This window comes from Thalassophryne amazonica, chromosome 10, assembly GCF_902500255.1.
Source record: "Thalassophryne amazonica chromosome 10, fThaAma1.1, whole genome shotgun sequence".
Taxonomy (NCBI): domain Eukaryota; kingdom Metazoa; phylum Chordata; class Actinopteri; order Batrachoidiformes; family Batrachoididae; genus Thalassophryne; species Thalassophryne amazonica.
This window is the reverse complement of record NC_047112.1, coordinates 68,782,326-68,800,838: the sequence shown is the minus strand read 5'-3', so window position 1 is coordinate 68,800,838 and position 18,513 is coordinate 68,782,326. Positions and strand designations below refer to the sequence as shown.

The following is an 18,513-nucleotide window of genomic DNA, read 5'->3' as shown; positions in this document are numbered from 1 at the left end:
TGCTTTACGGATCTGCACGGGCAGATCATTCTACAGAGCTGGGGCACAATGAGAAAGTGCTCTGTAACCTGCCAACTTTTATTTCACCCTAGGGACACACAGTAGAACAGCACCCTGTGAACGCAGGGCCCGAGCCAGTACATAGTGTTCAACCAGGTCGGCCAGGTAAGGATGTGCCAGTCCTTGAACAATTTTGTAGGCCAATAACAACACCTTAAAGTCCGATCTTAAAGAGACCGGAAGCCAGTGAAGGGATGCCAAAATGGGTGTAATGTGGTCAAACCTTCTGCTGTGTCAGAAGACTGGCAGCAGCATTTTGAACCAGTTGAAGACCCTTAAAGCTGGACTGCGGTAAACCAGAAAACAGAGCATTGCAATAGTCCAATCTGGAAGCAATAGAGGCATGAATCAGAGTCTCAGCATCAGCCACAGACGGGATGGGATTAATCTTCACTATATTTTGCAGAAGGAAGAAAGCAGTCCTTGTAATGTCTCTAATGTGAAGGTCAAAGGACATCGTAGGATCAAATGTAACCCCAAGGTTCCTCACTTTGTTTGTATGATGTATATCACACAAACCAAAGCTAAGCACCAGCTGATCTTTTTGATGCTGATGTCTTGCTGGACAAAGAACCATTATTTCAGTCTTATCAGAGTTTAAAAGTAGAAAGTTACTAGACATCCAGCTTCTCACTGCTGCAAGGCAGACGTCTAAAGATTTTATGTGGACAACATTATCAGCATATACAATTGAGCATCATCAGCATAGCAATGAAAGGCAGTCCCAAAATGCCACAGCATGTCCTCAAGGGGTGCTACATAAAGTGAAAAAGAGCAGGGGGCCAAACCGGATCCATGTGGAACCCCAAACTTCATGCCCCTGAGATCAGAGGTAGTGCCACTGCACAAAACAGTGAGAACGACGGAACAGATATGACGTCAACCACGCAAGGGCAGTTCCAGCAATCCCGAAACGATTCTCCAGCCTATCAGTTAAAATATGATGATCAACTGTGTCAAACATAGCACTGAGATCCAACAACACCAAGACTGTAGTGGTATCTGAGTCCATTGCTCGCAGAAGATGATTCCCCACTTTAGTCAGAGCTGCCTCTGTGGAATGATATTTTCTAAAAACAGACTGCAGTGGCTGAAAAAGATCATTCTCAGCAAGGTGCTCCATGAGCTGCAGCGACACCACTTTCCCAGAATTTTAGAACAAAATCATAGATTTGATATCGGCCTGTAATTTTTCAATACACTAGGGTCAAGATTGGATTTCTTAAGTAATGGTTTAATCACTTGCAGACTTGAAACATTTAGGAACGGATGCAGAAGTTAGTGAGAGTTAATAACTTCCAGCACAGTCAGCCCAAGAGTGGGCCACAGGTCCTTAAACAGTTTTGTTGGTATGGGATCAAATAAGCAGGTTGTGCTTTTTGTAGACGTCACGCGCCAAGCGAGATACCATCAAAACCTGTAAATCTAAGTAAGACGTCAGTGGCAACACCCACCTCCAAAGCAGGATGCGGTGGTTGGACCAAGGCGTGCTGAGATATGCTCAACCTAATATCTTCAGTTTTCTTCTCAAAAAAGTACAAGAAGTCCTGTGCTGAAAACGGAGAGTGAATAACAGGTGGCCGTCTGTGAATGAGAAATGCTGCCGTGTCAAACAAGAACTTTGAGTTATGTTTGTTTTTACTGATCAAATCAGAGTAATGGGTCCGCTTTCTAACCAGTAGTGCATGCTTATAATCTAAGATGGCATCCCGCCACACAAGGTGGAACACCTCTAATTTGGAACTACGCCATTTCTGTTCCAACCTCTAGCCTTCTGTCTAAGGTCACACAAGTAACCATTGAACCAAGGTGACTGTGGCTTGGGAAGGCGTGGCCTTAAAAGAGGAGGCGCAACCTTATCCAGTGTAGCCTTGAGCGCTGAATTCAAGCCATCTGCAAGACTATCCACTGATTGAACATTCTCCATACCTGAAGCCAATATTTCAAGCAGTCTAGCTTCGAGTTTAGTTGTAGTTGAGGGTTTAATGTGTTGCCGCAGTAGTAGATAAGGCTTTCGCTCCACTAAACGTAGCAACGTAAATGTAAACCTAATAAATGAGTGGTCGGAGACCACCGAGGCAAGAGGCAAAATGTCGATGTTCGCGACAGCAAGGCCACATGCGAAAACCAGATCCAGGGTATTTCCACTAATGTGCATCAAAAATCCTGAATGCATTGCTGGAATCCTAACACATCTGCAAGTTCCATAAATGATTTGCAGAGGGCTTATTTATATGAATGTTAAAGTCACCAATAATCAAAATGTTGTCCACACTCGCTGACAGGCTAGAGATGAACGCACCAAATTCATCTAAGAATTCAGAATATGGTCTGGGAGGCCTATAAACAGTGACACAATAACATGACTGATTTCCATACTTCTGACCCTGACAGTACGTAGCATCGTGGGCGAAGTGGTGAATCAGATGCTCAAACAAATTATATTTATGACCCCCAGCAGCCATAAGGTAAACCTAATCACAAAGACCATCTCTGTGTGGTCAACTGGTGCTGTGTCCATGCTTCAAGACTGCTTTGAGACCACCGACTGGCAAATGTTCAGAGCGGTTGGAACAACAGGGAGCAATGTGGACCTGGAGGAATACTCATCGACTGTGCACTGATACATCTGGAGCTGCATAGACAGTGTGACCACCGCCAAGACCATCACCATCAGGCCAAACCAGAAACCCTGGATGACCGGAAAGGTGCGCTCCCTGCTGAAAATTTGTGATGCTGCATTCAAAGACAGTGATGCAACAGCACTCAGAGCAGCCAGAAGGAACCTGTCTGCGGGAATAAAAAGAGCTAAGTCCACATATGCCCTCAAGGTTCAAGGCCACCTTCAATCTAACGACCCACGGAGTATGTGGAGGGGCATCAAATGCATCACGGACTACAAAAACAATGTAGCACAGTGCTCTGCAGACCCAACGCTCCCGTACACTCTGAATGCCTTTTATGCACGTTTTGTGGTGCCCAACACCAGTACTCCCTCCCCAGTCCCTCCCTCCCCCAAAGACCCCCCAGTCAGCAACATCACTACAGCTGAGGTGAGGAATGTGCTGCAGAGGATCAACCCCCGAAAGGCCCTGGGTCTTGACGGAATACCAGGGAGGGTCCTAAAAGACTGTGCACACCAGTTGTCTGAGGTTCTGGTGGATATATTCAACACCTCTCTGTCCCAAGCCAGACTTCCGCCGTGCCTCAAGACATCAAGGATGATCCATGTGCCAAAGACCTCTGCACCATCCTGCCTCAACGACTACAGGCCAGTTGCACTGTCAGAGTTGTAATCTGTAAAAAAAAAGCAACTCAGTTAACTAACACAAAGAATGATCACGCTAGAGACTGAATTTCATTTCCTGATCAGGGAGAGCCAGCATGACCCCTCGTCACTGTCCGTCAGTCAGCTCTGAAGGGCCCTGCCCACTCTGCTCCTGAATTTATTTACACACAGACATATTACAAAACGATATACAAGGTACAGCTGTGTTTTTTTTCAGTCAATTCATATTTGTATCACTTCGCACCTGGAAGGCGCCCTGTGGTCTTGCTCAGACAGATAGTAATTGTTCTTCAAATTGAAACATTACAGCGCCAGCCTTGAACTAGTGTACAGGCTGTGTTATTCTTTACTCAAGGCCGAAATATTAATCTGTGCTCGACAAAAACATAGCTCTAGCAAAACGGTCTGCGCATTCATTAAGCAAAAGGACAAATGTTACTTTTCTCATGGGAGCAGTTGTAATGATTACTTCAACAGTTCAGTGTATATTTCTGCTTTGACAATGAGTGATTATTTAGAAGAATAATGGTGCATGAACTCTCACACATGCATGTATGTATATATGGAAAATAGAGAACAGAATCAGAAGCAAGATCAAAGGCAGTACATCAAAGTAAAGACATTAATATTTGATAATAATATTGCTAATATATAGAAAACCCTGTCATGCACTCACCCCCATCACCACAAAGTGCTTTGAGAGGCTGGTGATGAGGCGCCTGAAGCAGACCATCGATGTGACTGTAGATGAGCACCAGTACGCGTACAGGCAAAACTGGTCCACAGCTGATGCCATCTCCACCATGGTGCATCAGGCCCTCTGCCACACAATTTCAATTTATTTTCATTTATATAGCGCCAAATCACAACAGAGTTGCCTCAAAGCGCTTCACACAGGCAAGGTCTAACCTTACCAACTCCCAGAGCAACAGTGGTAAGGAAAAACTCCCTCTGAGGAAGAAACCTCAAGCAGACCAGACTCAAAGGGGTGACCCTCTGCTTGGGCCATGTTACAAACATAAATTACAGAACAATTCACGGACAAATATACAAGACAGACTATTGGCGCACAGGACAGGAGGATCGCCAACACGAATACATCTTCCATCTCTGGATGGAGCTGCACGTTAAACAGAGAGAAAAAACAGAATCAGGCATCAGAAAGACAAAAAATGCTGTATAATTTGCCAGCATTAAACAACAAGAAAAACAGAGAAATACTAAGGTGATCACCGGCCACTAGCCCTAAACTTTACTAAAAGACCCAGAATTTAGGTAAAGTTGAGGCCACAGCCCGCTCCAATTACTAATAAATGAATTAAAAGAGTAAAAAGCGTAAAACAAAACTGTATCAGTATGCTAGCCATATGAAAGGGAAAATAAGTGCGTCTTAAGTCTGGTCTTGAAAATCTCCACAGAATCTGACTGTTTTATTGATGCAGGGAGATCATTCCACAGAACAGGGGCATGATAAGAGAAAGCTCTGTGACCCGCAGACTTCTTATTCACCTTAGGGACACAAAGTAGTCCTGCACCCTGAGAACGTAAAGCCCGGGCCGGTACGTAAGGTTTAATTAGGTTAGCTAGGTAGGGAGGTGCCAGTCCATGAATAATTTTATAGGTTAGTAGCAGAACCTTAAAATCTGATCTCACTGGGACAGGAAGCCAGTGAAGGGATGCCAAAATGGGTGTAATGTGGTTGTACTTTCTGCTTCGTGTCAAAAGTCTGGCTGCAGCATTTTGAACCAATTGGAGACCCCTAATTCTAGACTGCGGTAAGTCAGAAAATAGAACATTGCAGTAGTCCAATCTAGAAGCGATAAATGCATGGATCAGGGTCTCAGCATTAGCCATAGACAGAATGGGGCGAATCTTCGCTATATTTCGCAGGTGGAAGAAAGCAGTCCTAGTAATATTTCTAATGTGGAGGCCAAAGGACAACAAAGGATAAAAAATTACCCCAAGGTTCCTCACTTTGTCAGTGTGATGTATGACACATGAGCCTAGGCTGAGTGTTAACTGGTCAAATTGATGCCGATGTCTCACTGGACCAAGAACCATCATTTCAGTCTTATCAGTGTTTAAAAGTAGGAAGTTTCTAGACATCTAACTTCTCACTGATGCAAGGCAATCTTCTAAGGATTTTATGTGAACAAGATTACCAGCAGTTATCGGCATGTATAACTGAGTATCATCTGCATAGCAGTGAAAGGTAATCCAAAAACGCCGCAATATGTGCCCAAGGGGTGCTATATAAAGGGAGAAAAGCAGGGGGCCTAAGACAGACCCCTGTGGAACCCCAAATTTCATGTCACTAAGGTTAGAGGTAGTGTTACTGTACAAAACGCAGTGAGAACGACTGGTCAAGTATGACGTCAGCCATGCAAGGGCACTCCCAATAATCCCAAAATGATTTTCCAGCCTGTCAAGTAGAATATGATGATCCACTGTATCAAATGCAGCACTGAGATCTAACAGCAACATAACCGTAGTGGTGTCCGAATCCATTGTAAGCAGAAGATCATTCACCAGTTTAGTAAGAGCCGTCTCTGTAGAATGATATTTTGTAAAAGCAGACTGCAGTGGCTCAAAGAGATTATTCTCAGTAAGATAGTCTACGAGCTGCCGTGACACCATTTTTTCCAGAATTTTAGAGAAAAATGATAGATTTGATATTGGCCGATAGTTTTTCAATACACCAGGGTCAAGATTAGGTATCTTAAGTAATGGTTTAATCACTGCAGATTTGAAACCTTTAGGAACAGATCCAGAAGTTAAAGAAAGATTCATAATTTCCAGCACATTCAGCTCAAGAGTGGGCCACAGATCCTTAAACAGTTTTGTTGGTATAGGATCAAATAAACAGGTTGTGCTTTTTGTTATTACAAGTTTTGTCAGCATGCCTAGTGAGATACTATCAAATTCTTTAAATCTAGGTAATACCTCAGTAATGGTGCCCACCTCAATAGCAGGGTGTAGTGGCTGGGTTAAGGCATGTCGGGATATGTCTTCTATTTTCTTCCCAAAGTAATCTAGGAAATCTTGTGCTGTAAAAGGAGAGCGAACTACAGGTGGTTGTCCATGCATAAGTGTTGCCACTGTGTCGAACAAGAACTTTGAGATATGCTTGTTGTTGTTGATCAAATCAGAGTAGTAGGTCTGCTTTGTAGCCAATAATGCATGCTTATAGTCTAAGATAACATCACGCCACGCAAGGTGAAATACTTCTAATTTTGAACGACGCCATTTCCGTTCTAGACCTCTTGCTTTATGCTTGAGGTCACGCAGATAATCATTGAACCAAGGTGACTGTGATTTAGGGGAGCGTGGTTTTAACACAGTTCGAGTTCAGTTGATGCATCGCTGTAGTGATATATACGAGGTCTGTTAGAAAAGTATCTGACCTTTTTATTTTTTGCAAAAACTATATGGATTTGAATCATGTGCGCTTGCATCAGCCAAGCTTGAACATTCGTGCGTATGCAAGTTTTTTTTATGCCCGTCGGTTGCGTCATTCGCCTGTGGGCAGGCTTTGAGTGAGCACTGGTCCACCCCCTCATCGGATTTTCGTTGTCAGGGAAATGTCTGAATGGCTGGAGCAGCGCTGCATCAAATTTTTCAAGAAACTGTGAGACAGCCAGGTGGAAACCATTCGGAAAATTCAGATGGCTTTCGGTGAAAATCCTATGGGCATCACACAGATTAAGGAGCATTACAACCGGATTAAAGACGGCCCACAGCGGCTGAGGGCGCACCGCGCTTCGAGCGGCCATCGACAGGCTGAAATGACCAGATCATTTCCAAAGTGAAGGCTGTGTTGATCGTGTGACTACCAGAGAAATGGCAGAAAAGGTGGACATCAGCTATTTTTCGTCAGATTCCACTGTTACAGGAGATTTTGTAATGAAAGACGTGCGGAGGCATTCGCGCGTCGGGACGAAGCCGCAATGGCGTTAGGTCTTCCACCATTCAGAAGATTCAGACGGCTTTCGGTGCTTTTTAGTCGAGTGAGTATCTGAGTAATTGTGGAGAGCTGGGCATGTCACAACATGTCCCGTGAGACTTCCAACATGGACTTGCTTTTGTTCTCCGTCATTGCGGCTTCGTCCCGACGTGCTAACGCCTCCACACGTCTTTCATTACAAAATCTCCTGTAACAGTGGAATCTGCTGAAAAATGGCTGATGTCCACCTCTTCTGCCATTTCTCTGGTAGTCACACGACGTCCCGGATCAACACAGCCTTCACTTTGGAAATGATCTGGTCATTTCAGCCTGTCAATGGCCGTGGCGCTCCCTCAGCCGCTGTGGGCCGTCTTTAATCCGGTTGTAATGCTCCTTAATCTGTGTGATGCCCATAGGATTTTCACCGAAAGCCATCTGAATTTTCCGAATGGTTTCCACCTGGCTGTCTCACACAGTTTCTTGAAAAATTTGATGCAGCGCTGCTCCAGCCGTTCAGACATTTTCCTGACAATGAAAATCCGACAAGAGGGGAGGACCAGTGCTCACTCAAAGCCTGCCCACAGGTGAATGACGCAACCGACAGGCGTGAAAAAACATGCGCACGAAGGTTCAAGCTTGGCTGATGCAAGTGCACATGATTCAAATCCATATAGTATTTGCAAAAAATAAAAAGGTCTGATACTTTTCTAACAGACCTCGTAAGGTTGTTGTTCCACTAAACATGGCAGCGAAACTGTAAACTTAATAAGTGAGTGATCAGACACCACTGATGTAAGAGGCATAATGTCAATATTTGTGACAGCAATACCACGTGCGAGAACCAGATCCAGCGTATTTCCACTAATGCGCGTCGAATCCCGAATGCATTGCCGAAATCCTAATGCATCCACAATTTCCATAAATGATTTGCAGAGGGGATCAGAAGTCTTATTTATATGAATGTTAATGTCACCAATGATCAGAATGTTATCTACACTAGTTGACAAGTTAGAGATGAAAGCACCAAATTCATCTAAGAATTCAGAATATGGGCCAGGAGGCCTATATACAGTGACAAAGTAATACGACTGATTTTTATTCTTCTGACCTTGGCAATGTGTAATATCCTAAGCAGAGCGGAGAATCAGATGCTCAAACGAGTTATATTTGTGACCCCCAACAGCTAATAAGCTAAACCTAGATTTATAAATAAGAGCAACACCCCCGCCTTGCTTCGCATCACGAGGGAATGAATGAATGAATGAATGAAAACTGTTTATTTCGAACATTTGATACAACAACAATTACAAGATAGATCAGTAAAGACAACAACAAAAAAGTTCCTACTGTGTACCCAACATGTCCGAAAAGGGGTAGGGTGAAGCATCAGCTTATTTATCCCTACCCCTTCTTCCCCACAACCAGTAATACCCTTTGCCACATATACACATAAATTCCTACACACCTAAACCGATATCAATATATATATATATATATACATATATATACACATACACATACATATACACATCAACATACATACACATATACATATATACACATATATATACACAAACATAAATATACACCTACACATACCTACTTACATACAAAATACTATATATTTACAAGCCGAAGCAAAAAACAAAAACACCCTAACCCTCATTACCCTTCCTCCTCCCTATACCCAGAAAAAACCATATTTTTGTACCACTGTTTGAACTGGTTCATGCTTGGACATTGCTTGAGCCCCACTCCCAATCTGTTCCACATCCTCACCCCACAGACAGAAATACAGAAACCTTTTAATGTTGTTCGTGCCCACTGATGCTTTAAATTAAATTTCCCCCTCAGACTGTAATCCCCTGATCTGTTAAAAAACATATTTTTAATATTTGCTGGAAGTAAATTGTTTATTGCTTTATACACAATTTGTACTGTTTGAAAATGAACCAAGTCTGTGAATTTTAAGAATTTGGATTGTAAAAATAGTGGATTTGTATGATCTCTATAGCCAGTATTATGAATAATTCTTATAGCTCTTTTCTGCATTACTGATAGTGATTGTGTTGTACCTTTATAAGTATTACCCCATACCTCTGCACAGTACTGTAAATATGGTAAAACCAGTGAGCAGTAAAGAATGCGGAGTGAGTTGTGGTCCAGAATATGTTTCGCTTTGTTTAGAACTGAAATGCTTCTTGACAGTTTACTTTGTATATGTTTTATATGAGTCTTCCAGTTTATCTTATCATCTATTATCACCCCCAGAAACTTATTTTCATGTACCCTTTCAATATCGACCCCCTCGACTTGTAACTGAACCTGTATGTCTGTATTACAATAGCCAAATAACATGTATTTTGTTTTACTTAAGTTTAATGATAATTTATTTCTGTCAAACCATATTTTCAATTTTCCCATTTCTATACTGATCCTCCTCAGTAACTCCTGCAAATCCCCCCCTGAACAAAAAATGCTTGTGTCATCTGCAAATAATACTAATTTTAATATTTTGGAAACATTGACAATATCATTTATATAAATTAGAAACAGTTTTGGACCCAATACTGACCCCTGTGGGACGCCACAAGCATTGTCCAAGGGACGTGACTAAATGTATATGCTGGTGGGCAGGCCTCATTTAAGGGGAGGACAGCTGTAGGTTTAAGCCAGGTTTCACATAGCCCAATCATATCTAAGTGATGATCAATAATTAGATCATTGATCAACAATGATTTTGAGGACAGTGATCTTATGCTAATGAGACCCAGTCTAAGGACCTCAGTTGACAATTGAACTGTTTGGGTTTAGGGGTGGTACCAGAGTAGCATACGAGGTCTGTTAGAAAAGTATCCGACTTTCTTATTTTTTGCAAAAACCATATGGATTTGAATCACGTGTGATTGCATCAGCCAAGCTTGAACCTTCGTGCGCATGCGTGAGTTTTTTCACGCCTGTCGGTTGCGTCATTCACCTGTGAGCAGGCTTTGTGTGAGCAGTGGTCCACCCCTCTCATCGGATTTTTATTGCGAATAAAATGTCTGAACGATTTGGAGCTTTGCTGCATCAAATTTTTCCAGAAACTGTGAGAGACCTCCAGGTGGACACCATTCGGAAAATTCAGATGGCTTTCAGGGACGATTTTATGGGGATTACACAGATTAAGGAGTGCTCCAACCGGTTTAAAGACCGCCTACAGCGGCTGAGAGCGCGGTGCACTCTGAGCGCCGATTGACAGACTGAAACCCCGCTGAAACAACCAGATCATTTCCAACGTGAGGGCTTTGTTGATCCGGGACGTCGTCTGACTTCACAAAAATGGCAGAAGACGTGGACCTCAAGACTTTTTCGGCACATTCCACTGTTACAGGAGTTCTTTTCATGGAAAGAGAAGTGGAGGGATGTGCCACGGAGCCGCTCATGGTGTGGGACAAACGCACCTCCGTGTTGGTCTCACAGGACGGCTTTCAGACGGCTTTCGGTGGCTTTTCAGTCGTTTGACTATCTGAGAAATTGTGCATGAGCTGGACATGCCAGAACATGTCCTGTGAGGCTTCATCACGGCGTTGCTTTGCGGCATGCGGCTCCACCGCGACGCGCAGAATTCCTCCGCACGGCTGTCTCAATGTGCCGAAAAAGTGCAGATGTCCACGTCTTCTGCAATTCCTGTGTAAGTCAGACGACGTCCCTGATCAACACAGCGTCCAGTGTGGAAATAAACGGCACATTTCACTGTTACAGGAGTTTTTGTCATGGAAAGAGGAGCAGAGGAATTCCGCGCGTCGCGGTGGAGCCGCATGGCGCAAAGCAACGCCGTGATGAAGCCTCACAGGACATGTTCTGGCATGTCCAGGTCATGCACAATTTCTCGGATAGTGACACGACTGAAAAGCCACCGAAAGCTGTCTGAAAGCCATCTGAAAGCCGTCCTGTGTGACCAACACAGAGGTGATTTTGTGCCGCGCCATGAGCGGCACGGTGGCGCCTTCCTCCGCTCCTCTTTCCATGAAAAAAACTCCTGTAACAGTGGAATGTGCCAAAAACGTGCTGATGTCCACGCCTTCTGCCTTTTTTGTGCAAGTCAGACGACGTCCCGGATCAACAAAGCCTTCACGTTGGAAATGATCTGGTTGTTTCAGCGGGGTGCCAGCCTGTTGATCGGCGCTCTGAGTGCGCCGCGCTCTCAGCCGCTGTGGGCGGTCTTTAAACTGGCTGGAGCACTCCTTAATCTGTGTAATCCCCATAAAATGGTCCCTGAAAGCAATCTGAATTTTCCAAATGGTGTCCACCTGGAGGTCTCTCAGTTTCTGGAAAAATTTGATGCAGCAAAGCTCCAAATCGTTCAGACATTTTATTCGCAATAAAAATCAGACGAGAGGGGTGGACCACTGCTCACACAAAGCCTGCTCACAGGCGTGAAAAAACTCACGCATACGCATGACGGTTCAAGCTTGGCTGATGCGATCACACGTGATTCAAATCCATATGGTTTTTGCAAAAAATAAAAAGGTCGGATACTTTTCTAACAGACCTCGTATATAAGATGCCTAGAAGTAGGTTTAGGTTTGAGACATTCCATGTGCGTTGTAGGTAGCAGACACAAAATCTTGGCTTTTGCTGGAACAACCTCTGGGCCATCCTCAATTTCAACATCATCCAATATAGTAATGGGTATTAAGTTTGGAAAGCATATCCCTCTGATTTTTATGGACACGACTACAGCAGCAGGCCACAGTCTCAACTTGTTGAAATTCCCTCCCTGGCAAATAAACTGCACTATCACCATAGTGGATTTTCTGCACTAAATTCTCCGCTAAGCTAATGGATTCCACACCCACATTTGTCATAAGCCTTGCAGGGTCTCTAATCACCTGCTCCGTGGCCTGCTGTAAATTCCTAATGTTACCCTCCTTGTAGAGCTCTATCTATGTTCGCAGACAAGATGGCAGCACCTTCCCCAGTAGGGTGGAGGCCGTCTGGCATCAGCAAGCCATGGCGGCCCCAGAAAGAAGGCCAGTTATCAATAAAGCTAAAGCCTTGCTGTCTACAAAACTGCGCCAGCCACCTATTTAACGATGTCAGCCTGCTAAATGCCTCATCAGTACCCTGGGAGGGGAGGCGACCAGAGACTATTAATCGATGCCGACACATCTTTCTGGCAAGGTCACAAGTCCTCTCTATGTCCATTTTTGTGACCTCTGAGTCCTTCATCCTGATATCATTGGTGCCAACATGAATAACTATGTGACTATATCTCATGTCATGTTCCTTCGTCTGTCTTCCCTTCTGCAGTGTCAGCACCCTAAGATGAGATGCAATGTCGGGAGCTCTGGCCCCAGGAATACATTTAACGTCAACCGGCATCTGTAACCTGACTTTGCGGGTGATAGAATCCCCTATTACTAAAGTCCGGTGTTTCGGCCTGGAGACAGGAGTGGAAGTCACTTGTGGGCTCAGAGAATTCACATCAGGCAAATCCAAAGGGGAGAACCGGTTCACAGTTCACACTGGCGAGTGTGATCGGGGTGCCACAACTGGGCACCAAGCCCTACGGGGCTTCCTCCGCCTAGCCACAGTCCGAAAGCCGTCCTCCACTGCTGGCGTTTCTAAGCTGATGCTAATGGGCTTGCTAACCGGCCCAACACTAACCTCATCTGGAGTGCCCATAACATCTAACTCCACTGAGCTAAGAAGCTGCTCTAACTTACTGACACAGCTCTCTAAGAGAGCCACCCTATGTTTCAACATCACACAGGATTTACCGAGGGCGTAAAGTAGGATTTGTAGTGTACTTTGTGCACTAAGAAATTCAAGATTGTAGCCAAGCAAACACGTGCTAACCAATAATGGATAAGCTGACCACTCCCAAGGCTCACACAGACGCCAATAAATGAATTAAAATTCACAGTGGTTACACTGAAAAACTAACAGAAGTATTAAACAGGTAAAAAAGCAGCAGCTATAAAATACACTAAACAGTTAATTAACTAACAGACGTACAAAAAAAAAATGAAATGAAAAAAATGACGGGGTCCGAAATAGCTAATGCAAGCTAACTTCTAGCGAAAATGCTAGCCGCTCCTAAGATTTTACACAGGAGTAAAATAATTACTTAAAATTCACAGCAGTTTCGACTGAAAAACGAACAGAAGTATTAAACGGGTCAAAAAGAAAACAGCTATAAAAAGTAACGACGGGTGGAGGGGAGGAATCGACCTAGCTAGCGAAAGCTAGCCGCTAGCGAATGCTAAGTGCTAGCGATTCACAACAGGACTATCGTTAAATAACGTTCAGAGTAGATACAATTAATAACCAGAAGAGTGCTAAACAGAAATGAAAGAAGCGTATACAACCGTGTGAAGGTCAGAGTAGCGTCACAGTAACAAACAATCCGGCAGAAGCAAGTTGCCAGATCTGTGATTCGATCCTGGACTTCGCTTCTGCATTCAACACCATCATCCTGCAGAAACTGGTTTCCAAGCTGGCTGAACTAGGAGCCCCCTCAGCACTGTGCAACTGGATCCTGGACTTTCTGACTGGGAGGCCACAGTGTCAGGATCAACACCACCTCATCCTCCACCATCATCCTGAACACTGGCTCACCCCAGGGTTGTGTGCTCAGTCCACTGCTGTACACATTGATGACCTTCGACTGCAGAGCCCAGCACAAGAATAATCTTGTTAAGTTTGCAGACGATACAGCAGTGATCGGGCTCATTAGCCAAGGAGATGAGACAGCGTACAGGCGAGAAGTGGAGAACCTGACACGGTGGTGCAGAGGCAACAACCTCATCCTCAACACCCAGAAGACCAAGGAGATAGTTGTTGACACACCAACACCATGGCTGTCATCAAGAAAGCCCACCGTCTCTATTTTTTGATGAAATTGGGAAGGGCCGGACTGAACACTGAGGTCTTCAGGGCCTTCTACAGCTGTACAGTGGAGAGTGTCAAGTCCTGCTGCCTCCCTGTGTGGTATGGTGGCGGCACGGTGGCAGGCAGAGCGGAGGCGGAGAAGAAAGCGCTGCAGCGGGTGGTGAAGTCTGCACAGAGGACCATCAGATGCAGCTTACCACCCACTGGGGACACCTACATCTCCAGATGTAGAGACAAAGCCACCTGCATCCTCCGAGACTCCACCCACCCTGCGCACAGTCTGTTCACACCCCTTCCCTCTGGAAGGAGGCTGTGCAGCATCCGGACAAAAACGTCCAGACTGAAAAACAGCTTCTACCTGAATGCTGTCAGACTGTTGAACAGTTCAACATCCACCACCAAACTGTGAACATTGTACTTCATGCACTTTGTCACCTTCTTAATACTCTAACTCTGCTGCTGCTGCCGACCCTGTGCCTTGTATATATATTCTATGGCCACAGGGGTGCGCATATTGTACATTGCAAAAGTTTATATTGCAAAAGTTTATACAATAGGTTAGGTTAAAAAAAACTGTCCCAGTTAACTACACCAAGACCTAGAGAAACTGCATTTCGTTCTGCCTACAAGGGTCGAGTGACAATAAGAAGTGAGTCTGAGTCTAAATTTATAAATAAAAGCAACACCCCCACCTTGCTTCGCACCCCGAGACACGTGACTAAATGTATACGCCAGTGGGCAGGCCTCATTCAAAGGAATTGAGCCAGGTTTCACATAACCCAACCATGTCCAAGTGGTGATCCATAATTATATCATTAATCAAGAGGGATTTCGAGGGCAGTGATCTAGGCATGAGCCGGTATGAGATTTGGACGGTATGATAACAGTATTACGTATAGCTTTGAAATGTGCTTTAACATCATTATGGCTATTTGCATATGAAGCGCGCATGATTCAGGCACACTAATTGACGCGATGTCTACCGCTACGAGCACTATACCACTGATAAATTTATAGAAAATAATACTTGGCCCAGCTTCTCCAACAAAGTGCTTGGAATAGATGTATTTGTCCTTCTTGACATGTTTGTGGGAGAAATTTGGTCAACCACAAGCACGACTCGAGTCTACTGCTTGTACTTCTCAGTGGTTTCAAAGATTGGATAAAGTTTACTCCTTCCATGTAATCCTTTGCGGGTATCTTGAATCGCTCCACGTCCAACACAGGCCATAGCTACGGTGCTTTGTTGCTACCATTTTTGGCTTGAAGGGCTATTCTGCGGAAAATAAAACGAAAAAGCTGTCTTGGTCTGTTTAGATGGAGTGAAAAGTTCAATGCAGGCTTTGCCTCCTTCAGCCATGATGCTGAGCTAGCTAACAGCTGTCTGTTTGTAAACAGAGACAGAGGTGTGCGGCAGCGGCCGCCTCCGCTCTGCCTGTCAAGAATTCTCATAACCCGCTCATACCGTAGCACGGTATAACGGAAAATTTTAGTGGTTTTGATACTGTGGCTTTTTCATACCGCGGTATACCATGAAACTGGTTATCGGCCCATGTCTACATTGATCTGATGTTAATGAAGCCCAAACAGAAGACTGACATCTTTGAACAGGCCTGAGTAGCTTAAAATCCACTCCACGCTGTCCATCCAGCACCCGGAGAGTGTTAGAAACCGCTGTCGTCACATCAGGACTACAAGTCCCAGATGCCGCAGCGCTCTGATGATGTGAGCGCCGATGCGCTCAGCTGACCAGATAACCTGCACAGACGACCCAGTCCGATGGAATACAAACTTTCTCCGGGAGCCTCTGTGGACGCATTGAGGTCTGCTCCACAACCTCATCAGGAGGCGCTGAATGATCTATAGGGAATCCTGAATTCGGACCTGCCTCATAATGACCGGATCAAAAATTCCTCTGGAAAAAATAAACGCCTGCATTAAATAAGTGGCAGGTATTATGTGCATTAAAAAGATTACATTTGGTTGAGTCACTCTTTTTTCTCAGTCTGCTGTGGCGTAATCCGAAAGCCTGATTTATGCTTCTGCAACTCTAACTCTGTGGCCATGCCATGACGTCGACATGCGTGACAGTTTTAAAGTTCTGTCGCATCTTTATGAAATTTTTCTGGATTATTGTTTTTTCTGGATTTTTTTTTTGTCCCTCAACGAGCTCTTCTTCCTACAACCTCCAAATCAAAGGTACAGTGGACGATTTCTTCCATGAATTGCAGGTGTAATCATCTGCTCACTGCAAAAACTTTTAAAATATGACAGGACAGAAAGCAGTGAAAACATAAAAGTGATCACAGCCTTTTTAGGCGTTTGATTTAGCAGCACGTCAGACTGCTGGTCCCATGTCAAAACAAAAAATACACAGCCAAGGGTCAGTGCTGAACTTTAATTTCATTTTTTAACCTCTGTTACTGGGCACGTCCACACTCCTCTGTCCGGTACACGCAAGGGGTTTTTAAAGTGAATACATTGCGGTTGGACAGGAGGTTTTCTCCGATGTGAACGAAAATCTGTTATACAAAATCCTTTGTATACTGTGTTTAATACATGGAAAACCAAAGCATTGGGACTTTTTGTATTTGTGTGGGGAGTGTGAATATCCGGTTTATACGATGATAGTTTTGACAAGTTTTACTGTGTGTGTGTGTGTGTGTGTGTGTGTGTGTGTGTGTGTATATATATATATATATATATATTTTTTTTTCCCCCTGTTCTGGCAGGTGCATCATCGAACAGTGATTTTTCTTTCTCTTTCTTGTAGGTTCTCTTTGACTCTCATAGACACTCTGGATACACTAGTGGTGAGTTTTGTTTTCAGTACTGTTCTTTCACTGTGTGTGTGTGTGTGTGTATATATATGTATATGTATATATATATGTGTGTGTGTGTGTGTGTGTGTGTGTGTGTGTGTGTGTGTGTGTGTGTGTGTGTGTGTGTGTTGATTTAAATTTTTATAAGTTTTTCAACCATGTAGTTTTAAGCTGATATTTTATGTTATAAAGCGCTTTGTGACCTTTGTCTGTGAAAAGCACTATATAAATAAAGTTTACTTATTTACTATATGTGTATCCAGGGAAAATGTAATATATTGTCAGTCCAGAGTCACATTACAAAAGTGTCTTTGGAAACTGCCATTTTCAGTTTGACTCCTTACTACAAAATAGTCTGCTTTGCTTTGTAATTGTGTATTATTTGTTTTTGCCAGCTTTTGAACAAAACAACAGAATTTGAAGCTGCAGTGAGGAGAGTCCTATCAGATGTGAGACTTGACAATGACATTGTGGTGTCAGTCTTTGAAACCAACATTCGAGTGCTCGGGTGAGATTGGACTAAATTATGCACACTAAGAGCCTTATATTGACCATCTACAGCACATGGTTGAAAACACATCTTGTATTTCGGGTGTGTCCAATCCACTTTTCTATTTCCATACAAAGGAACCACAAAATACACCATTGGGCATCCATTGGGTTGTATTTAGCCACTTAAATAATCATGGATGTGTTTTTTGATATAACGAGATAAACTAGAGTTGCCAATGCCCTATAAAGGTGCCCTGACACGAGCATGTTTTTGAGACACGCAACAGCACGACCTATGCCGTGACGATGCCACCCTCTGTGTTCACAGCTGGACGTCGTTCTTTGTTCTTCCGGCTGCCACGCACTCTGCGCTGGACGCTGCATATGTAAAATAATTATTTTGTGGCGGATTAATCATTTTGTGCATGAGTGGGAGCAGCAGTCATTCATCAAAGCTCCCTGAGGTGAAGCAGTTGAGTGCCTCATTCCTGCAACACATCTCCCTCCTCCATATCAATTCAAAATCCAATCAATTTCCGCCATATCCCATCAGGTACACACACACAAACTCAGGGAGGAGGAAATCCAATGTACAAATGCACTGCAAACCAGTTATTAGGTTTTGTGTTTTTCCATTTTTACACATCTATTTTGTTTTAAAATGTTATTTTTAGTTCAGCTTTGTTGTTGTTTGATGCCCTGCTTTGTATTGCTGTGTGTATCGACAGAGTGTGTGTGTGTTGTTAAGCTGCCTGTTTAAAGTACATCTGAATATTATGCCATGTAAATAGCAGAATTGTGCACTCAGGTTCTTTGCAGTCTATGGTGCAGTCGCTTTCTACTGTCTGATTATAGTCACCTCTTAATTTATGGCCAACACAGGTGTAGGAGCACAGATGAGTGCATGTTTACATGCTGTTTAAAAACCCTGTGGGGGCCACTCTTGAAAATGACTAGTGTCAGTTGAAATAGAGCAGGCATTTGCACCGTGTGCTCATGTGTTGGTTGTGACATAGTGCACATAAGAA

General features: G+C 43.8%; 1 protein-coding gene across 2 annotated transcripts in view; it reads left to right on the top strand.

Moving 5' to 3' along the window:
• edem3 (ER degradation enhancer, mannosidase alpha-like 3) overlaps positions 1–18,513 on the top strand; it is a 62,367-nt gene that overhangs the window by 2,236 nt on the left and 41,618 nt on the right. For both annotated transcript variants that reach the window (XM_034180202.1, XM_034180203.1), the window contains exons 4-5: positions 16,945–16,984; positions 17,389–17,501. In XM_034180202.1, coding sequence (XP_034036093.1) covers positions 16,945–16,984; positions 17,389–17,501 — 153 coding nt within the window. The remainder of the gene's footprint in view (positions 1–16,944; positions 16,985–17,388; positions 17,502–18,513) is intronic.